Source organism: Chelonia mydas, chromosome 6 (genome assembly GCF_015237465.2).
Source record: "Chelonia mydas isolate rCheMyd1 chromosome 6, rCheMyd1.pri.v2, whole genome shotgun sequence".
Classification (NCBI taxonomy): Eukaryota; Metazoa; Chordata; order Testudines; family Cheloniidae; genus Chelonia; species Chelonia mydas.
Window position 1 is genome coordinate 13,213,874 of NC_051246.2, and position 23,284 is coordinate 13,237,157.

General features: G+C 46.0%; 1 protein-coding gene across 6 annotated transcripts in view; it reads left to right on the plus strand.

Annotated features, from left to right (window-relative positions):
• The window catches only part of LOC102931868 (E3 ubiquitin-protein ligase rnf213-alpha), a 174,665-nt gene that overhangs the window by 135,005 nt on the left and 16,376 nt on the right, over window positions 1–23,284 (plus strand). For 5 of the 6 annotated variants that reach the window (XM_037899153.2, XM_037899156.2, XM_043549415.1 and 2 more), the window contains 13 exons: window positions 883–1,094; window positions 2,524–2,625; window positions 3,049–3,264; window positions 6,338–6,419; window positions 7,041–7,075; window positions 9,466–9,560; window positions 9,832–9,982; window positions 10,177–10,342; window positions 12,244–12,335; window positions 13,637–13,885; window positions 16,136–16,277; window positions 19,290–19,373; window positions 19,991–20,159. In XM_037899153.2, the coding sequence (XP_037755081.1) occupies window positions 883–1,094; window positions 2,524–2,625; window positions 3,049–3,264; window positions 6,338–6,419; window positions 7,041–7,075; window positions 9,466–9,560; window positions 9,832–9,982; window positions 10,177–10,342; window positions 12,244–12,335; window positions 13,637–13,885; window positions 16,136–16,277; window positions 19,290–19,373; window positions 19,991–20,159 (1,795 nt within the window). The remainder of the gene's footprint in view (window positions 1–882; window positions 1,095–2,523; window positions 2,626–3,048; window positions 3,265–6,337; window positions 6,420–7,040; window positions 7,076–9,465; window positions 9,561–9,831; window positions 9,983–10,176; window positions 10,343–12,243; window positions 12,336–13,636; window positions 13,886–16,135; window positions 16,278–19,289; window positions 19,374–19,990; window positions 20,160–23,284) is intronic. The other variant, XM_037899155.2, reaches the window with a different exon arrangement.

Below are 23,284 nucleotides of genomic sequence, written 5' to 3' on the forward strand. Positions count from 1 at the left end.
TATTCATAGATTCGCAGCTCAGAAGAGATTATTGTGATCATCTATGACAGGTTTCAGAGTAGCAGCCGTGTTAGTCTGTATTCGCAAAAAGAAAAGGAGTACTTGTGGCACCTTAGAGACTAACCAATTTATTTGAGCATAAGCTTTCATGAGCTACAGCTCACTTCATCGGATGCATAAAATGGAAAATACAGTGAGGAGGTTTTTATAAACACAGACCATGAAAAAATGGGTGTTTATCCCTTCATCTGTATCTGTACAAGTTTTTTTCATGCAGTTGATAGATTTCCACTCCATACGGCTAAATGCAGTGCCTTGCATAATGACAGGTTTCAGAGTAGCAGCTGTGATCATCTAGTACAGCATAAGCCACAGAACTTCCCCAAAATAATTCCTGGAGCAGAGCTTTAAGAAAAATATCTGATCTTGATTTACAAGATTATGTAGGACATGGACTGGATGGACACAATGGGCCTTTTTTACCTTAGAATTGGTGACTCTGTAAAAGTATCTGACTTCTCTGAATGCTGTAGGTTCTGCCAGACCAAACTCGCTGTTGCCATAAAATTAATGGTGGCCACATTTAGTCCTACAGGGTGAATTTTATCCATGAAGCAGTTTTCCACTGGGAGGTGGTATTGCATTTTATACCTGTAAATCTTCACTTCAGAAGGGTTAATGGAAGGACTGTTCCTTCTGGTTCAGATGAAGTGTATCTATTCAAATGGGGTCTTTCCTGACTTTCTCCTTTTTTCCCCTTTTATCTTAAATACTGTGGTAACATTACTACAGGGATTTCATTGCATATGAGCTTTGAACAACTGTGAAGCTAGGCAGCAATATTGCATTGATTTGGGGCTAATACTGAACTCTGCTTGGCAGCTGCAGACCAGAATACATGGACCAGTGCTGAAACTGCAGAGAAACAGTCCCAGCTTGTGAATTCAATGAAAAATCTGGTTGAAAAGGCCCAAACACCTTGGCCTCAAATATTCCTTATTAGAAATCTTTGTAATTTCTATGGGATGAACATAATGCAGAAGATTCTTCAGCAAGAGCAGTGGATTTTACCCAGAGGGATTGAGACTTCACAGGTAAGCGACTTCCAAAGGTGACAGAATTTTATGCTTACAGAAACTGTATGAATGGTTTTCATCTCCTTTCTATGGGATGGTAAATTCAAGAGCTTTGTATTCACAGGAAAGCAATTTTGTACTTCCTGATAAGCAAAAAAATGTTCCCACACACGGAATTGCTAAAATATTACCTTGTGCTTTTGAGTTTTATTTTCAAAATGATTTTGGTATTTAGATTGAGAGCTCTTTGTGGCAGAGACCATGGCTGCCCCTAGGGAGGTGCAGGGCCCGGGACATAGGCGCTGAGCTTCTAATCTGCTGGGGGATGCTCCCCCTGCCCTGCCTCTTCCCGATCCCACCCCACCCCGCCCTGCCTCCTCCCACCCCTGGTCCACCTCTTCCCTGCCCAGTCCCCCCGCCCCACCCCGCCCCGAGCATGCTGCGCCCTCGCACCTCTCCCCTCCTTCTCAGCACCTCCTGACACCATGGGTGAAACATCTGATCCACGGTAGGCGCTGAGAGGGAGAGGGAGGCACTGATTGACTGGGGCCCGCCGGCGGGCAGGAGATGCTGGGGAAAGGGGGAGGTTCTGAAAGGGGTTGGCCACCACTCATCTCCCTACCCTCCCCCCCCCACAACTGCCTGCCTCCTCACCCCCCTCCCAGCTGTCCTCCTGCCGCTCGCCTCCCCGTTCGCCTCGTCACCCTGCTCGTCCGCCCGCTTCCCACCTCACCTCTCCACTCGCCTTCTCACGATTTTATCCAAGCGTGGGGCCCGGGGCAGTCGCCCCAATTCGCCATACCCAAGGGACGGCTCTGGCAGAGACAGTCTCTCCATACATGTCTGTCCAGCACCTCGCACCTGATCTCAACTCCTGTGGGCAGGTCTCCGCTTAAAACTGTAGCGGTAGAGCTGCAGCTCTGTTGTAGCACATTAATGAGGATGCTCTACGCTGACGGGAGAGCCCGTCGGTGTAGTTAATCCACCTCCCCAACAGGTGGTTCTACGTCAGCAGGAGAGGCTCTCTTGCTGACATAGCGCTGTCTACATGGGGGGTTAGGTCGGCATAATTACGTCGCTATGGGGGGGTATTTTTTACACCCTGAGCAACATAGTTATACCGATCTAGGTCTATAGTGTAGTCCAGACTTTTGTATTTGTGCAGCGCCCCATGCAAATGGGGCACTGATGTCAGTCGCTGTGTGTCTGGGCAATGCCAATCAAGACTGGGGCTTTTAGACACTGCCATAATACAAATAATAAAACAATACATAAAATGAGAATAAAATAATAAAATACATTGAAAACATTTTGATTAGCCTTCAAATGTAACTGGTCTAATAGGATTCGTTAGTGACCTCTCGGTGTAGAATGATGTACCTTAATAAATAAGTACATAAATGATACATGAACAGCTTTGTTATAACAAAAGTATTTATTTCTTTAGGACATAAAAATGAGCTCCAATACACCACTGATACTTGTGACTCTAGAAAAAGCAAGAGGCCACAATAAAAACACAGACTCTGAAGAAGCCAAGCAACTAACAGTGAGTGTCTGTTTTCTATGTTAATGGAACACGGTTTGGTTTGTGATTCTGTACAAGTGAAATTCACCCCTGTACAGAGAGCCAGCACAATTTACACACCAGCAGAGGATCTGCCATGTAGGATCTGAATGGGACTTAACTGGTGCCTAAAGTAGTTATAGGGAATGTGCCTTTAGGGACTGAGCTTCCCAGACAGAGTCTCAGGAGAGGTGCTGTGAATCTCTTGTTGTTATCACAGCCAGTTGGAACCAGACATAGAACAAGCTTCTATGCACTGAGCAATCACTGAACACAACACCTTGGTCTTGTGCTGAATTTCACCCTGATTATGAAACACCACAGAGATCGGTGTGACCCTCTGGAATGAAATGTGAAAAGTGGAGCCCATTAAACCCCTCTCTGTTTTATTTGTTTGTCATTTAGGCCATTATAAAGCACATGGAGAGACTCCTACAAGCATCGCTGCCATCAGAAGAATCCATGGAAAACAAATTGGAAAAGATCATGAGTGACGTGAGCAGCCAGGAAAACGCAGCCTTGCTGGAAGTGGTGCTGCATACTGCTCTCACGCTGACCCTGTCCCAGAACCCACTCACCGAGCTGTTCAAATCCATCTGCTTCCAGCCCAGCGCTGTCAAGGTGAGTCTAAAGCTTTTTCTGGAAAGAGTGAGTGTATCCTTCCTCTGCTTCGGCAGCTCTGTGGTGTCAGTGCCCTCATCCTCTTGACGCCACCAGCCCTAAACCTAGCACCGGCTGGGGACTACATCTGTCTGCAGTGTCAGTTACAGCAGCTTTTGGGTGTAGGAGGAACTTACGATCAGTCCCTAGAAATACAGATATATTTGAAATCATCTGAAATCATGGCCATCTCACCTGCACCATACTTTGCTTTTGAGTCTCATCCCTTTCTCTTAACTCAGTCACTAACCAGAGACTGGATTTTCTGTTCCAAGCCCCCACAAAGTCACTATTTGCATTTCCCCGCCTCTACAATGATGAATGCTGGGGATATGTGCATGTCAGCACCTGCCTGAGGTTCTGGGGGCTCCAGGGAAATAGTATTCATCGAATTTCAGGCCAGAAGAGACCATTATAACCATCTAGTCTGACCTCCTCATAATCCAAGCCAGAGAATCTCAAACAGTTACCCGTTTGGCGCCCTGGATTAGCTGCCTGCAGGCCTGACCATCTGTGTGTGTCTGTTTGCAATAAAACATTATATTATTGTCACCTGATAAAATTAGATTTTTTTGTTGAAATCAAATGGGAAATCACAATTTCCACAGGTCACTGGACTAGATGCAGGAATCGCTGCATGAGATTCTCTGGCCTGTGCTATGCAGGAGGGCGGGCTGGGTGATCAGAAAGGTCCCTCCTGGTCTTAGCATCGATGACTCTTTCCCTTTGCGCTCATCTAATCAGCTTTCCAAGCTCTGGCACCAGATTCCCAGAGGACGAATACTGTCTTTATTCGGGCTGAGAAAGCCACGTAGCACACGGGAATGAAAATCTGCACTTGGGACGAAAAGGGAGAATATGGCAAGAAGCTAGGTTGATGTAGCACAAACAGCTTCTTTTATTGACAGAGGGCCATAGAGGGGTGTCGCATATCAAAGGTAAGTAAGTTGTACAAGGTCGGTGGAGTAATATCTTGCATTGGACCAACTTCCGTTGGTGAACAAGACAAGCCAAAATCATGTCTCTCCCCAAGAGAAGTTGGTCCAATAAGAGATGTTATGCCACCCACCTTGTCTCTCAAAGGGAAATAAGACACACCCCTTGTGAGAATTGATGTGGCCTAGCCAGCAGCCTGCTTTGGAGGCTGAGCACTTTGACAGGACCATTTTGCTTTATGATTCCGTACCAGTATTTTATTACTCATTCAGAGGGGCGGTGTCATCGAGGAGACTGGGCACTGGACTAAGACTCAGGTTTCCTGGGTTCTGTTCCCAGCTCTGCCACAGACTTCCTGGGTGACTTGGGCAAGTCACTGCATCTTTCTTATCCTTAGTTTCCCCTCTCACCTCTTGTCTATTTATATTGTAAGCTCATTGGGACAGGGATTGTCTCATTATGTGTCTGTGGGCACCTGGCACAACAGAGTCCCAATCTTGGTTGCTGTGTGTCTGTGCAGCGCTTGGTGCAATGAGTTCTGATCTTAGTCACTGGGCATCTGTGCAGCACCTTCCCCAAACAGAACCCCAGTCTTAGTCACTTCATGTCTGTGCAATTCAATGAGGTTCTGATCTTAGCCACTGTGCATTTGGGCAGTGCCAAGAACCAAACCTATATCCCCCGAATCCCCATCCAATGCTCTATCCACAAGCCCTTCATAGAATCATAGAATCATAGAATATCAGGGTTGGAAGGGACCTCAGGAGGTCATCTAGTCCAACCCCCTGCTCAAAGCAGGACCGATCCCCGACTAAATCATCCCAGCCAGGGCTTTGTCAAGCCTGACCTTAAAAACTTCTAGGGAAGGAGATTCCACCACCTCCCTAGGTAACGCATTCCAGTGTTTCACCACCCTCCTAGTGAAAAAGTTTTTCCTAATATCCAACCTAAATTTCCCCCACTGCAACTTGAGACCATTACTCCTTGTTCTGTCATCTGCTACCACTGAGAACAGTCTAGAGCCATCCTCTTTGGAACCCCCTTTCAGGTAGTTGAAAGCAGCTATCAAACCCCCCTCATTCTTCTCTTCCACAGACTAAACATCCCCAGTTCCCTCCTCATAAGTCATGTGTTCCAGTCCCCTAATCATTTTTGTTGCCCTCCACTGGACTCTTTCCAATTTTTCCACATCCTTCTTGTAGTGTGGGGCCCAAAACTGGACACAGTACTCTAGATGAGGCCTCACCAATGTCGAATAGAGGGGAACGATCACGTCCCTCGATCGCAATGCCCCTACTTATACATCCCAAAATGCCATTGGCCTTCTTGGCAACAAGGGCACACTGTTGACTCATATCCAACTTCTCGTCCACTGTAACCCCTAGGTCCTTTTCTGCAGAACTGCTGCCGAGCCATTCGGTCCCTAGTCTGTAGCGGTGCATGGGATTCTTCCGTCCTAAGTGCAGGACTCTGCACTTGTCCTTGTTGAACCTCATCAGATTTCTTTTGGCCCAATCCTCCAATTTGTCTAGGTCCCTCTGTATCCTATCCCTACCCTCCAGCATATCTACCACTCCTCCCAGTTTAGTGTCATCTGCAAACTTGCTGAGGGTGCAATCCACACCATCCTCCAGATCATTTATGAAGATATTGAACAAAACCGGCCCCAGGACCGACCCCTGGGGCACTCCACTTGATACCGGCTGCCAACTAGACATGGAGCCATTGATCACTACCCGCTGAGCCTGACAATCTAGCCAGCTTTCTATCCACCTTATAGTCCATTCATACAGCCCATACTTCTTTAACTTGCTGGCAAGAATACTGTGGGAGACCGTGTCAAAAGCTTTGCTAAAGTCAAGGAACAACACGTCCACTGCTTTCCCTTCATCCACAGAGCCAGTTATCTCGTCATAGAAGGCAATTAGATTAGTCAGGCATGACTTGCCCTTGGTGAATCCATGCTGACTGGTCCTGATCACTTTCCTCTCCTCTAAATGCTTCAGAATTGATTCCTTGAGGACCTGCTCCATGACCTCTTCCTTCCGCTCTGCCCCAGTGCTGTAGTAAAGGTGTCCAACTGTGGTTTGTTTACCAGGGGATCTACCTTCCGACCATGCCGGGCGACCTTCTCTTTGATGTGACGAATTGGAAACACAATCCCAGAGAAAAACTGTGGAGTAAGTCTCAGAAAAACTTAATATCAATATTTTCCCTGGCTGCTTTTAAATGCCTCATTATTGTAATACAAGGTATGTTTTCTAAGAGGCAGCCATTTGGCTTAATCCTAATGGTGTCTACATACGGAGATGTTCCTATGCCACCTCATTTCCAAGCCACTGCAAAACAGGGCAATGCTGCGACACAGCTGAGTCTTGCTTGACAGAAAAGTGCTGTGAGGCTGTAGGAACTGGTCTTAAATTAGAGCAAGGTTGGGGCAGGGTCTGTCAGTCTTGGCACAAGGGATGGGTAAAGGCTGGTTCAAACCAGCTATGTCCCTCCAGTCTGGTCCTGCACTGACCATTTTTCAGACTGACCAAAAATCTGGTTTAGAATGTTGTTTCACAAGGTCATTTTTTACAGAACCAGGAAGTTTGGGACCAGGTCCCCAGCTGATGTAAATGAGCTGTAGCTCCAATTCTATGGGACCAGATCCACAGCTGGGGAGGATCGGTTGTCACTCCATCGGAGTCACTGGGGCTGTGCTGATCCACCCCAGCTGAGGTTCTGGTGCGTTATCATTTGTGTTGTTTTTGTGACTGTACCAGTAGCTGATTGGTCTGATTCCCTCTCACACACAGGATGCCGATGCGGGCAGTACTGGCGCATTGAAGACGTAAGTGTCTCTTCATAGCTATTGTTTGTTGCAGATGTGTCTTCAGTCTCTTGCTGCGTCTCTGTTTCTGGAATGTACATGTAGGATTTCTCAGGACAGGACTACTTGCCATTGAGACAAGGATCCGGAGGCCAAAGCTGACTCCAAGCCTGATCTCCCTACATAGAAATATGCACTTAAATTGCACCTAAACCTTCACGTTAGGGCTGATGTAGTGTCTGGGCTTGAGAATTTCATTGCTGTGCATCCAAGCTAGTCTCCTGTGATACAAGAATTTCATATCCAAACCCGTATCTGCATGTAGCCCCTTCCTGTGCCCCCCCCCCCCGCACTTCCACAAGAATGGTAGAGCCCCTGCGTGGGAGCTGAACCTGCCTCCTCCAGAGCTAAAAGCACAGCTCTTTCCTGCCTGAGCCAAAAGACCCACCTTTCTTAGCCCAGGCTGTAGAATGCTCATCAACCTCTATGTACGGTCTGTCCATCCCTAGAGCTGGGCAGGGCCCCACACTGGTAAGTGTGGGTTGCATGTGTAGATGTGTCTGTATAGACAGTTACTGAAGATAAAGAGTTCCATGGCATGGCCTATAAGAACAAAACATGTGGTATTTGTAAAGTTAGTTGCTTTTGCCCTGAAAATGCCTTAGGCCCAGATTCACAAAGGAGTTAGGCGTTGTGACATTGCACATCGCAACACCTAACTTTTGGTTGCAGTAGTGAGATCCATAGAGCCCGAGTTAAGCGCCTCACTCCCTATACAATGCATGGACAGAAACAGGCATGGGAATGTGACACACCAAGCTAGCATGCTAGGCAAGGAGCTGCCTAAGCCAGCCAAGGGGAGATGCTGATCAGTGGAGTATGTGCTAAGCCCTTCCCCCCTCACAGAGGTAGGTGCCTGGTCCAGGCTGCAGGGAGGCGCTGGCCTAGCTCTGCCTAGTGCTAGGGAACCCCTCCCCTAGAGTCAGGGGTCTTAGGTGCCTAAGTCGTTTCTGGGTCCACACAAAGATTGAGATTTTCACTACTGTGCATCCAAGCTAGTCCCCTGTGATACTAGAGTTTCATCATATCCAGAGCTGTACGTGTGTGAAGCCTGTGTCACTCCACACAAAACAAATGGAGGAGGAGGTGGTGGTGAGAAGGAGTTTGCAGTCCAGTGATTAGAGAGATGGGAGATCCCAGGGTCCAGTCCCCTTGTTCCAATGACTCATTGCTTAGCCACAGCTGAACAGCGTCACCAGGAGAGATTGAGGGAGCCCAGATTATCCCATAGCTCAGTGACTAGGGCACCCTCCTGGGAAGTATGAGCCCCCAGGTCAAACCCTTTGGGCCAAGGAGACAATTAAACCTGGGCTTTTCACACCGGGGCTGAGTGCTCTAACCACTAGGCTGAAAGGTGTGAAGGAACCTTCTCCTCTGGCTAGGTTTTGAATCAGCTCCTTTTCCTGTCTTCCCCCAGTTCGTGGGTCGCTCTGGGGCTGAGGCAAGAGATCAGTATTTGGACAGCTAGTGTGGGGCAGCAGTGCACATGCCCAGGGTTAGAAACTATAGTACTGAGGGAACTTGTATCCTGAACACAGAGGCGCTCAGTGAGTGTAGATATCTACAGGGTTAGGTGATAGCAGAGCAGGAGTTTTGTGGCTCGCCGTGATGCCTGAAATTGGGACTTAGCCATGAAGTGTCTTGGTGGATCTGGGCCTTCCCGACTGCAGGCCTTAGTTCCCTGCACCTAATCCTCCTCCTCCCATCTAGCAACATGGTTTTAAACACTGACCGATCTGGTTTTGCCTTGCCACTAGCAGTCATGCTCATTCAGCATACATTTGGTGAAACCACAGCTTTATACACACAAAGGGAGCTAGGCACCCCCCACCCCAAATTTCAGTGTGTTTGGGGAGCCTGGGGTCTTGTCTACATGGCCATTTTGTGCGCAGCAAGCCGGGGTTTGAATGTACAGCACACAGTCCTGCACACTGTCACCGTGTGGACACTGCTGCTTCTTGTGCACTAAAGGTTCTGTATCATGCTTGGACGTCCTGCTGATTCAGCAGCACTTTTAGCGTGTGGGAGCAGGTGCCACGCAGACAGTTGGTGCGTGTACATTCACACCCCAACCTCCCATGCACTGCGGGGCTTTGTAGACAAGCCCTAACTCCACTAGGCTACTTTGAGGACATGATCCTACGCGCAAGGCCAGTGTGTTGCACACTCACTGTCTTTCCTGTTCACTCTTCTGAACATTTCTGCCTCCAATGGTTTGTGTAACGTCTGTTTCTTGCTCAGCTGCAGAGAGTGGTGCTGTCTGGCTAGCAGCTGAGCAAATCACCGTACAACTGTTGCATTGCTGGTTCTTTAAAAAGTGACTAATGCTGACATTATTCCTGTGACAACAGTGCGGACGGCCCTATGTTATTATCAAGTGTCTGTGTGGCTCCGAGATCGGTGGGACTGGTCACAAACCTGTGGAGGGATTTGAGGAAGTAGATATGTAAGTTTAAAATCATTGCATGTAACCTAAAAGGAAAGAATGGGACTGGGTCAACTTAAACCCATATTGCTGTCTGGGTATTGTTTACCAGGGAGAAATATAGGGAAATTTCATTGAAAGTTCAAAATTCCAATGCTTTTCTCCCACCCCAGTCTGACCCCATGGTCACTACAGTTGTGAACTGGTTAGGGTGAAACACTGAAAAAATACAAGATTTTGGGAGAAAAGTCTGATCTCTGACTGTCAAATGAGTTGTGGTTTCTTAATGCAGCACGAAGGATAAGACAGAGAGAGGCTACGTGCTGGGGAGTCCGTCCTCACGGAACACAGAGACCGAGAGGGATCTGCCTGCAGCCTCAGTCTGCATCGCCAGAGCACTGCTCCATTCTTCAATGCTACTGGGGACTTTTACCGATAGACAGGTGGGAAAACAAATGCCCCCAGTAACACTTCTGTCTGTCTTCGTAACCGATCAGCATTGTATGTACCACTAACAGGCTTTAATTTGTAATGGTAACTTTGACTGAGTTATACATTGCCTTTGTGGAGGTGTCTGTACAATTAAGAGGGGAAATGCTTCCTCAGAGCTAAGCTATGGAAATACTTTGCCTTCTAGTCCATTTTGGAGCTAATGAAAGTGAAGCCCCAGGACGCAGAAAAGTTCTTTTTGGACCACCTTGAAAAAGACATCCAGTTCCTAGCAGAGTCACTAAGTGGAATCATAGACGATGCAACGATGACAGTCCACCTATTCCTCAGATACATCCTCGACAGCACAGCAGGTAAAGAAACGCCTCGTTTTAGGGGCTGTTTTTTTTGTTGTTGTTGTTGTTTTTTTTGCTGCTGCTGCTGTAGTTATGACAAAATGTACAGTGAATTTGAGCAAGGGGCATTTTAACACAGCTAAATGCAGGGTTACACAATTTAGGAACAAAGAGCCTAGGTCAGACTTACCAGGTGGTGGTCTGTACCCTGGAAAACTGGAGGATTGGGCCAAAAGAAATCTGATGAGGTTCAAAAGGACAAGTGCAGAGTCATGCACTTAGGATGGAAGAAACCCATGCACCGCTACAGGCTGGGGACCGACTGGCTAAGCAGCAGTTCTGCAGAAAAGGACCTGGGGATTACAGTGGACGAGAAGCTGGATATGAGTCAATGGTGTGCCCTTGTTGCCAAGAAGACTAACGGCATATTGAGGGGCATTAGTAGAAGCATTGCCAGCAGACTGAGGGAAGAGATTATTCCCTTCTATTTGGCACTGGTGAGGCCACATCAGGAGTATTGCGGGCACCCCACTACAGAAAGGATGTGGACACATTGGAAAGAGTCAAGTTGAGGGCAACAAAAATGATCAGGGGGCTGGCGCCCATGACTTACGAGGAGAGGCTGAGGGAACTTGACTTATTTAGTCTGCAAAAGAGAAGAGTGAGGGGGGATTTGAGAGCAGTCTTCAACTACCTGAAGGGGGTTCCAAAGAGGATGGAGCTCGGCTGTTCTCAGTGGTGGCAAACGACAGAACAAGGTGCGATGGTCTCAAATTGCAGAGGGGGAGGTCTAGGTTGGATATTAGGAAACACTATTTTACTAGGAGGGTGGTGAAGCACTGGAATGGGTTACCTAGGGAGGTGATGGAATCTCCATCCTTGGAGGTTTTTAAGGCCCGGCTTGACAAAGCCCTGGCTGTGATGATTTAGTTGGTGTTGGTCCTGCTTTGAGCAGGGGGTTGGACTAGATGACCTCCTGAGGTCTCTTCCAACCCTAATCTTCTATGATTCTATGACTTTGAAAAGAACATAGGGTCATGGTGGAAACCAACTGAACATGAGCTCCCAGTGCAGTGCTGCTGCTAAGGGAATTAATGCAACCACTGGATATATAAAAGTAGCAGAAAGGAGATGGCATTACCTCTGTATACAGCACTGGTGAGACAGTTGCTGGAGACTGTCTCCAGTACTGATGTCCACACATCAGATAGGATCTTGCAAATTGGTAAGGATTCTGAGAAGACCTACAAGAACAATCTGAGGTCTGGAAAACCTTCCTCATAGTGAGAGACTGAAGAAGTTCAATCTATTTAGTTTATCCAAGAGAAAGTTATGAGGTGACATGAGCCTGGTCTAAAAGTGCCTTCACAGGGAAGGAGATTTCTAAAAGTAGATGACTCTTTAATCTGGAAAAATAAACAAGATCAAATACCTGGAAACTGAAGTGAGACAAATTCAGACTAAAATTAGGTTCAAAATGTTTGAGAGAGGAGAATGTACCATCGGGACAGCTCATGTAGGAATGAGATGGATTCACCAGCACTTGGAGTCTTGACATTAAGATATGATATCTCTTTCTAAAAGATCTGCTGTAGCTCAGACAGAGGTGATGGGCATGGTGTAGAAATCACTGGGTGAGGTTCTATGGCCAGTGTTATGCAGGAGGTCAGACAAGATTATTATAATGCTCTCTCCCAGCCTTACAACCTATGAACCTATTAATAAACTGATTTTTAACTGGCTAATATTTGAAGGTGCTCCTATATCTTATGACTCAGGAATCCAGTTCTCTGATAACATTGTAATTCATTTCACTATTATGAGTAACAATATTTACTGCAACTGCTGTACTTTAGATCTGCTTGTTATTTTATGTTAAATGATGTTACAGCTGATGTGTAAGTGTATATTTCTTACAGACACAAACATGACCATTAAAGTTATGCATGAAAAAGCAGACAGAGTACGGTGGGAAAGCTGCTTAAAAGCCGTAACTCAGTCATTCTTCCAGGTATGTGAGAACCAGTTTTCTATACATGGTAAATATCACAAATATAACGAATTGTTTACTCAGGATAAGAGACTGAGCCAGGAAAAGCCCACCTGAGGCTTCCATGCCACTATCTGAAACCAGAAGTCACACACAACATTTCTAAAATGCCATTGTTTTGCCTCTTGGTTCTCAGATGCCACAGTGATGGGCATGTTATAAGAACCTGAATAGAACAACATAGACTATATTAAACCTGGCTAATTTTTCCAATGCAGAAACTTGTCCATTGTGTTCAGCATACTAGAGAGGAAAACTCTGTGTGTTTGAGTGTCTATGAACCTAATATTAAACTGCCTGCCACTCTGCATTTCCAAGAGTTCTGTTGGCATTTATTTATTTATTTTATTTTTCCATTAGGGCCTATTGCCCTTAACTGAAATCAGGGCCCCATTGTGTCAGGTGCTGCACGCACACACATAGCTTCATTGCGCCAGGCACTGCACTGACACACACAACCTAGAAATGCAGTCCCATTGTGCCAAGCACTGCACAGACAGACACACACACGCAAACGCAGCCCCATTGTGCCGGGCACTACACAGACACGTACAGAGCCCCATTGTGCCAGGCGCTGCACACACATACCCACAGAACCCAGTTGTGCTGGGTGCTGCTAACGCAGACCCACAGAACCTTGTTGTGCCGGGCATTGCACAGACACTCAGTAACCAAGGTCAAAGACCGGTCATTCTGGGTGCTGTGCAGACACACAGTGAAAGACAGTCCCTGGCCCAAACAGCTCATAGTCAGGGAAAAATATAGAGGCTGGCAACCCAGGCAACAACCACCTGGGCTGCTGGTCATGGGTGAGCGCCAGGCTTGGGGTGCTGTTTTTGTTAGCAAATTTATCATCTTATATGAGAGGGATAAATCATGCATGCAAATCGTGCATCAGAACCATGAAATAAGCTACAAATGCAATACATAAGATATTCAAATGTTTAACAAATTGCAGGGAGGGAGGTACCAAAGATGCTCCTCGCCTAAGGCCCCATTTGGTCTAGGGCCATCCATGCTCACAGTGTAAATAGACAAGGGGAGGGTTATTGTCCCCTTTTTACAGATGAGAAATGGAGACACAGTCATGAAATAGCTTCTCTGAGATCGCACAGAGTCGGCGGCAAAGCCAAGAACTGAACCCGGATCTCTAGTCTGGTGCCTTAACCCTGCGCCAGCCCAGGCTGCCTCTCAGACCAACTAGAAGAGCCAGGCCCCTTTATAACAAGACTCGATTGCTAACTGACATCTCACTTCCACAGGTGCTGGAGCAGAAACTTGCTTCTGCAAAGCAGCAGATCATAGAGGAGGGAGCTCACAGTTCAAATGTTCTCCTGAAAGTAGCCTATGGCCAGTCCCCGCGTTTCAGCCACCTGCCGAGCTGCGGGCTGATCAACATGCCCTGCATGTGGAAATTTGAACAGAGGATGACACTCCAACGCCTGACCCATCTGGTGCAACAAGAAAATGGAGCAGACCAGTTGCCTGTGCTCCTGGAACTACTGTCCAAGGTGCTCTGGGATGATCTGAACTAATGTGCACACACAAACAGCACCTGTGTTGGAACAGCACACACACATACACACACACGCAGATGTGAATACATTGTAACCCCTTTTCAGCCCAGTAGGCCAGTCAAAGTTTGGGGCCTTGTGGATGTTCCGGTTGGAAGTAGAAATTGATGGAGCCTGGTATTTTCTTAACTATAGTTTTGTTTATTTACAAGGAATGTACAAAGTCTTGTGTCTCTGAACACAGGGGGAATCAACTAGCAGGAAACAGCTTTTGTTGCACCCAGCACCAAGAGCAATCTTAGAGCCTGCACCTGACCTCTTCCCAAGTTTCTGCCAGAGTCACCCACTGAGCTTTCAGCTGCTCCCTCCTTGTGGCAGTCTCTCCCTCTCAGTCTGACCTTGTCTGACCTCTGTTTCTGTGGGCTTGAATACGTTTAAAATGCTAGAGAGGCAGAGCTGCGCCGCTGTAGCACTTCAGTATAGATGATACCTATGCCAGTGGGAGGGATTCTCCCACTAGCGTAGCTCATCCATCTCCCCAAAACGCAGTAGCTAGGTTGGTGGAAGAATTCTTCCATTTCGTAGCACGGTCTACACAGGCCCTTAGGTCAGCTTAACTTACTTCAGTACAGCTGTGCCACTGTAAGGTCTCTAGTGTAGACATAGCCTTAGAGTAATAGGAACATTAGGGCTAGAAGGGAGCTCATAGATTCCAAGGCCAGAAGGGACCGTTGTGATCATCTAGTCTGACCTCCCACATAACACAGGCCAGAGAACTGCCCCAAAATAATTCCTAGAGCAGAGCTTTCAGAAGAACATCCAGTCTTGATTTTAAAATGGTCAGTTTTGGAGAATCCACCATGACCCATGGTAAATTGTTCCAGTGGTTAATATTCTCACTGTTAAAAATATGCTCCTGGGTCATTGTGTCCAGTCCCCTGCTATTATTCATCATAGAAACCCCTTCGTAGCTTATTAAGCTCTATCTTAAAAACAGTTAGGGTGTTGGGCCCCTTCTCACTGGGAGGCTGTTCCAGACTCTCCCTCCTCTGCTGGTTTCCAGCCTACATTTATTCCTGACAAGTTTATCCCCATTTGTTCTTGTGCCAACATTGTCCTTCAGCTCTTCTCCCTCCCTGGCGTTCGCCCCCCTGAACTCATTGTTCCTCCATAATGAAGCGATATTCCAGGTTAAAGAAAAATCTAATATTTATCAATTTTGAGGCCAGAAGGGGCTGTTACAATTGTCTATAGTCTGGCTTCCTGTGTAACCCAGACCAGAGACCCTCACCCAGTGTTTTCTGGGTGACCTAGAATGGATATTTTAGAAAGAGACTGAGGTCTTGATTTAAAGATAGGAGATAATTATACTAGGTTTCCCATCATGTCTGTATTTAAACATAAATGTACAAATTTAAATTATGCCCATAAAACCAGATTCTGAGGTGATGTGTAAGATTTACTCCCTTACTCTCATTTGGACTCTCCTAGGCCAACTCACACTCACTGATCAATGTGTAAAGGAGTCATGTGACAATGGCTGATTTCTTCAAACACTGAACAAGACACTTTATTAGAATAAAGAAAACCATAGTTCGCCTAAAACCCACTGTCTCGCTATAATCCTAAAGTTCTTTGTCCAGACTAGGAAAAAAACTAATTAATTAATATGTGTTAGCTAACTTTAAAACAAAAAGCATAATTTTTGCCTGCTTTAAACTCCTCCCCTTCTACCAGGCTTCCTGCTACACATGTAAAAAATAGTACAGCTAACCTCACAAGGGGGTTAATTTACATCATTGTTTATGCTACGCCTCTTAATCTGGCCCAAAGAAACAAGGCAGGTGTGATCTACTGCTTCCATTCCAGTCAGGCAGCTTCATTTTACTGCAACACATGCCTATGGACAATTCGAGTTTGCTTTACAATGGGTGTGCTAGCAATTGCCAGTGTGATATGCAAGGGAGTTGGGTTAGCAGGCCCTTTGTATAGCTTTCCTAGGGTCTAATAGAGACCTGCAGGGATAAAATAGGTTACTATTAAGAAGTCCACAGAGGTTCAGGGCCAGATGGACGGGTCCCCGCTGGCTGCTTTGCACTGCTCCAATGATGCAAAGCAGCCAGACACTCACATAACCATGATGTTTTCAGGAACATCAAAACCACACGACGCCCTTCCCCATAACATCTTTCCTCTCCCACTGAACACAGGCATAATGTTAAAGTAGTGGCTACTTTTCTTTTACAGCACCAGCACATCCGACACGTGCAGCACCTGCCCGAAATTCTCGCTCTGCAGCGCTCTCTGATCCACTTGTTCCAAAACGGCGATATCCATGAAGGTGAAAGGCTTTCTGTGAGAAAGTTCTTGGAACGGGACGACCTCTCAGGTACACTTCATACTTCTAGGGTTATGGTACCAAATCTAACCTTGATGCAGCTGTATTGGAGTCAGTGGGGCCAGATCTCCAGCTGATGTGAATTGCCTCAGTCTCCACTGGAGTTGATAGGGCCAGATCTCCAGCTGATACCAGATGTGCACTCCATCAGAGCCAGGTGGGCACTGGCCCTACTCACCTGTGGATGCCTCAGTGCTTTGGGGATTTTCTTGCAGCCAGATCCACCAGCTTTAGGGCAGCTTTGCACTGTGGGGACAACCCCCAGCAGCCTTAGTGCACCCAAGAGTCAGTACGACCCTATTTCCTGAGTAGCAATAAAGAACTTCATGGCTGAGCTACATGTGGTCTCTGTACAGGGGATAATACTGACATGCCTGGGGCTTGAGCCAGATACTGCAGAGACCAAGGGAAAAACTCCCTTTTACTGCAGTGGGCTTTGGATCAGGGCCGTGGACAAAGAACACCTGCAGATCTGCAATTGTGTGCAAATTGTAAACATCAGTCAAACAAGCCAATGAGTGCAATTAATCAAAATGGTTCAGTGACTGAGGAGCCTAAGAGACATTGGCTTTCAATAAGACTGAGGCCAGGTCCACACTACAGACATTTGACAGATTAGCCAGGTTGGTCAGGGTGTGATGAGGTGCAATTTGTGACTGACAGAGCTTCATGGCAAAAGCTCCTAGTACAGAGACGTAACCCTTCTGCCAGATGGAGCCAGCAGCAACCAGGGCTGGGTTCAATATCTAGGGGTTCCTTTCCATTGATACAACACAGAACTGGCTAGAGTCCCCACTCACTAACCTGGGAAAATTACACACCACACCTGGGCGCCTCCGAGAGGCAATACTTCCCCACTCACAAGCATAGAGTCCGAGTGTAGAAAAGAAACTTTTACTAAAAGGAGGGAAGTAACTCAGCATTAATTTGGGAAAACACCGCAGACATGGTTCATAAACATAAACCAGGAGTAAAAGACCCACCCCTAAGTCGGTTGGGTCTATTGAGGTCCTTTTCCTCTCAGGTTCTTAAGTCCAGCCACAAAAGAAGTCCCTTTCACATGCCCAACCCTTCTCTGCACTCCACTCACAGTTGCTGTCCTTGGTCAGTGCTGACCCAGAGTTCAGAGATGCATCTGCAGAGTTCACCTCCCATCCTGTGGGGGGGGGGGGGTAAAGAGGCATCTTATTCGCTCTGCTGGCCATTCACCAGCCACCTGCTTACCGTGCCCCTCCACCAGCCATTCTGCTGGCCGCTTGTCGTGCCTCTTTGCCGCTGCCCTGCTGGCCACTCACCACGCCTCTCTGCCACTGCCTTGCTGGCCGCTCACTCACCAGCTAACTGTCAGTCACCTTCTGCCTCTCTGCTGTGACCTCTGCACATCAGTCTCTCAGTTATTTTCAGCTCTTTTGCAGGCTGGACAGAAACATTGCCCCAACTCAAGTGATTTCAGCTCTCAGTGATTTTAGCTCTTAGCAGGCAGGGCAGAAACACAGTTCCACAACTGGTCTCTGTTCTGATTGAGCACTTAAAATAACAAAAGAGGTGCCTAATGAAGCCTATTTAGCTATATTCTTTGAACAGCAGGGAAGAACAGGTTAAGTCAGTCTAGAGAGAACTGTGGGGTGAGGGGTGGAGGGAGTTTGTGCAGCCTCCTGACCAGCACACCTGTCCCCCCACCTCTTACTTTCCCAGGGATTTGCCAGTCAAGCCCCTGGCTCAACAAGGTCCTCTCCACTATGGGTGACCCGCGCATTTGCAACAGGTTAAGCACAGTCCTACTTCCCTGTATTCTCACAATAATCACAACATTGATAACAGCATTTCACTACCCCTGCATTCAGTACTAATGTGATCTGTGACTCAACACCAGCCAAGTTGATTACAATGAGCAAAACACTACTCCATCTGCTGAATATCTAAGCGTACCTAAACAAAGCAGGAGCAAACTGTATTTACATAACCACAGCTAGAGTCTCTCCCCCTCCCAGCTAGCTGTCAGGGAAGCATTATCATAGAATCATAGAATATCAGGGTTGGAAGGGACCTCAGGAGGTCATCTAGTCCAACCCCCTGCTCAAAGCAGGACCAATCCCAGAGTTCAGAAGTGCATTCATTCAGACCCTGCTTACATCCATAGTTAGACCAGCTGAACTGTGTTTTTGTTGGGACAGCTTATTTTGCTCACGGAGGCGGGAATAAGCTATACTGGCAAAAGTGCAGTTTTGCCACTGTACACTGCGTCCACACTAGGAGCGCTTTCCTGGAACAGGAGACTGGTATAGCCAGACAGGCAAAGTGCTCCTGACATAGACTCCTAACGTCCTCTTTATAACAGCCCCTAACATATCTGGAGACTGTTATTGGGTCCCCCCCTTCAGTCTTCTTTTCTCATGTCTAAACATGCCCAGGTTTTTTTAACCTTTTCTCATAGGTCAGGTTTTCTAAACCTTTGATCATTTCTGTTCCTCTCCTCTGGACACTCTCCAGTTTGTCCACATCTTCACCCAGAACTGGACACAGTACTCCAGCTGAGGCCTCCGCAGTGCTGAGTGGAGTGGTTACCTCCCATGAATCCTGCCGGGGCTTAAGTGGCATCATGATTTGATGGCTGTGTACATGCTGCCTAGCAGAAATTTGGGAACCACAGAGACTTTACTAGTGGGAATTTAAGCAACTGCAGAGTTAAGTAGCAGCTGAGTGATTTTAAATATCTAAATTTTGGCCTCAGGTGCATAAAGTGGCAATAAGGTGTCCAATTCCCTTTGTGGCTCTAGCCCTCGGTGCCTAAATCTCTCGAAAATCAGTCTTAGGCTCCCAAGAAATTTAGACGCTTTTCAAAATTTTACCTCACATATGTAGGTAAATCTTCTTTAATATTGCAAGGCATGTTAAAATTTTAATTAGTTCTTTTTTCTATAAGAAATATTTTTGCAAGAGGGAAACAGGTATCTTTCCTGGAAAACATCTGTTGATAAATGCCATCTTCCCTTCCAACTTTAGATGATCAGTGTTTTGCTTTTGAAAGAGCCATGCAGACTATTCAGAAAGTGTGGAGCAATATAAGAACAACTCCCAGAATCTCAGGTATTTTGACTTCCATGGTGTTTTACTTTCCTTTCTAAGTATTTTTCTATCACGCAACAAACGATTCAGTTGTGAAGCTGAGTACAAGTCCACTCCAGAGTAATTACCAAGTATTCCCTGATACACAAAGTATCCAAAGTAACCCCTATCCTGCAAACATCCTTAACATACTCTGAGTCGTTCCACTGACTTCACTGGGGCTACTCACAATGTCTAAAGCTCAACATGGACATAAATCTTTGCAGGGTTGACGAGGAAGGGAGCTGCTTATTAGTAGGGCAATGATAGTCAGATCACTCTGTTATGTAGGCTAACTGAGCATTATCCCAGGTGGAAATTGCTAGCTAGAACTGGGGGTGACTTTTGTTTTTTTCTAAGTTTTGTAAGTTTTTCACAAGTTTTTTTTTTTAAACAAAACACTTGCTGGGGGGTTTTTGGTTGAATTTTATTTATTTAGATTTAATTTGAAATTTTGACAAAAGGTGTGTAAAATGTGGAGAATTATTTTGTGGAAAATGTTTCTCCTCCCCCCCACCTTAGTTCTACCCTTGTCATTTGATATCCTGGTTCCTGTGATTCTATAAACACTGTGTGAAAGATTCTCTGCTTTATTACAGAAATCAGTATCCCTAAAGACCTGTGGTGTAAGGAGATCAACGCTGATACTGCCATCCTGGACCTCCTGCCAACCACTCCATCCATAACTTCCATTGTTACGAGGTTCTTAATACAGCTCCAGAACAGCTGTATTGATACCGCTGCTCAACTCACTAAGGAAAAGCAAAGGTATCTTTCAGTCCTCGCCCCTAGAGGTGAACCACTCTGTTGACTTATGGGTAACTAAAGTTACCTAGTCAATTCATCTTAAAACATAGATCCTGAGTCTCCTCTCACTTCAGATGGTATAAAACAGGCATAGCTCCATTGATGTCAATGGTTTTACTCCTGATGTACAGCCATCTACGCGAGGAAGGCCAGGCCAGACTTCTCCAAGAAGAAAACATGACTCTTATGACCTCGTGCAATGCGGTAGTTAGGTTGAGACCATCTCAAGGCCTGGTCTGCTCAGGTGGGGTGTAAAGTTGATTTGGTCTGTTCAGGGAGATACTTTGAATAAGCTTGAATTATATCTAATGCCTGAAGGACTGATCAACTGCACTGCAATTTAGGAAGTTCAATGATCCTCATTTATTTTAGTGTCCCAGACACTGGAACTAGGGGTGTTGGGGATGTGGCAGCACCCCTGGCTTGAAGTGGTTTCCATCATATACAGGATTTACAGTTGTTGGTTTTTTTAATGGTTTTCAGCACTCAACACCCTGGTCCCAGACTTATCTTAGGGTAGGTGAGATTAGAATCCGACCCTGACCCCACTGCAGTCAGGAGGTGACTCAGGATTGATCCCAGAGGAGCTGAGATCAGAATCCAGTTTTGACCCCACGGCAATCAAGGGATGACTCCAAATTAGCCCAGGGTAACTTCTCATGTTACCATAAGGAAGGACTGGGGAGCACAGTAAGATGCTTATGATCTCAGCAGAGAGGTGCCTTTTAAAAGCTAACCTGGGAGTGCCACAGACTTTTAGCGGCATAGAACCCAGAGCATGATCCCAACTGTACCAGTATGAAGATGTTGACAGCAGTGTAGTTTCCCATAAATTTAGGGGAATATGTTATGGTGGTGTAAGCATCTTTATACCGGTACAACTGCACCTGGCTAGGGGTCGAACCAATGTAACTATTTAGCTAAAAAAAAAAAAAATATCACACACACCCCAAAATAGGTACATTAGTAGAAGATCTGTCTGTAGAGGAGGCTAGCTGAACCCGTACAAGTCAGCTGCAAACGGATATAAGAGCATCCACACAAGGGTTTGCACCAGTGCAAATACATGGATTTTAAACTGATTTCAGCTCAACTGGTGCACTTGATCTTAGCCAAAAGGCCAAGAAGCACTTGATTTCAGTTCAGCTGATGCAACCACTGTGTATAGAGCTTAATCCTGTTCCTATTGAATTCAAAAGCAAAACTCCCATTGGTGTTAATGGGGCAGGTTCAGACTCTTAGGGCCACATTTACAAAGGTGTTTAGGCACCTGAAAATGCAAAGAGGCATCTCATGGGATTTTCTAAATTGCCAAGGCAGGTTAGGCTCCAAACTCTCATTGTTTTCAATGGCTGCAATGGGAGGTAGAACAGGCTAGTGGACAGAGTGCAACACGAAAACGCAGAAGACCTGGCTAATCCTGGCTTTGATAGCTGATGCTGGGCAAATCAATTTTGCTTTCACTGTGTCTCAGTTTTCTCATCTGTAAAATGGGGATAATGATACTTAGCTCTTTGAGAGGCAAGACCTAGAAGTTATTACTTATTATCTGCATCTTTAGGTACCCAAAGACCTTTGTAAAGCTGATCTTTGACCTTTGGTCCTTTAGCTCACACAGCAAAGGTGCTCAGTGCTTGAGATTGCAGAGTCTTTCCTTGATTTTCCCTTGTTGTCTCCTCTCAGTGGATAGGGACCCAGCCCGTTCTGATTTCCTGTTGCTGTGTTGCCAACTCTCACTATTCTACAGCTTTCCTATCAGTTCTGTCAGTTTCTGGCCTTGGTGGCAATGGGGAAAAGACTAGAAATGTGGTCCCCAAGCCTACCAACTACAGAAAGTGAATAGAAAGGACTCAACATAATATTCTTTAAATCTTAAGCCAACTGCATGATTTGGAGCCCAGCGGTGGGGCTGGCCAAGCTGACGGGGTGTTGTGCTGTCGGGGTAAACATCACAATGATTCATATTCATTAAAAGACAGAAGGGACTCTTAGATCATCCAGTCTGAGCTCCATCCAGGCCATTAATGTCACCTGGTTACCCAAGTTCTAAGCCCAATAACTTGTGTTTGGCTAAAGTATCTTCCAAAAAGGCATCCAATCTGGATTAGAAGCCATCAAGGGATGGAGAATCCACCACTTCCCTTGGCAGTTTGCTCCAAGGGTTAATCACCTTCACTGTCAACATTTGATGCCATATTTCCAGTTTGAATTTATCAGGCTTCAGCTTCCAGCCATTGGTTTTTGTTCACCGCTAGATTAAAGAGTCCTTCAGTACCCGTAATTTTCAATGTGTACAGATTTTTATAAAGGACCAAGGGCTTTTTTCACTCAGCAAGTGACACAGCCAGCCAGCCAGCACTGCTTCTGCATGTGAAACTTCAACCTAGCAGCGCATCGTTGAGAGCAGCTTTAGGCTCTTCCTCCACTGACTTCTGTGGCACTATTGTGCTGATGTGACTGAGCGTAGTGTCTGGCTCACTGTAAGCAGCTCTGCCAAGAATGAAAAAGAATATGAGTCTGCCCCCCAGAAATCACAAGATTCCTCAAAAGTCACAAGATTTTTTAAGTTTCAGAGTAGCAGCCATGTTAGTCTGTATCCGCAAAAAAACAGGAGTACTTGTGGCACTTTAGAGACTAACAAATTTATTAGAGCATAAGCTTTCAGGGGCTACAGCTCACTTCATCAGATGCGTAGAATGGAACATATAGTATGAAGATATATATACATATAGAGAACATGAAAAGGTGGAAGTTGCCCTACCAACTCTAAGAGGCTAATTAATTAAGATGAGCTATTATCAGCAGGAGAAAAAAAACTTTTGTAGTGATAATCAGGATGGCTCATTTCAGGCAATTGACAAGAAGGTGTAAGGATACTTAACATAGGGAAATGGATTCAATTTGTGTAATGGCTCAGCCATTCCCAGTCTCTATTCAAGCCTAAGTTAATAGTATCTAGTTTGCATATTAATTCAAATTCAGCAGTTTCTCATTGGAGTCTGTTTTTGAAGCTTTTCTGTTGCAAAATTGCTACCTTTAAGTCTGTTACTGAGTGACCAGAGAGGTTGAAGTGTTCTCCTACTGGT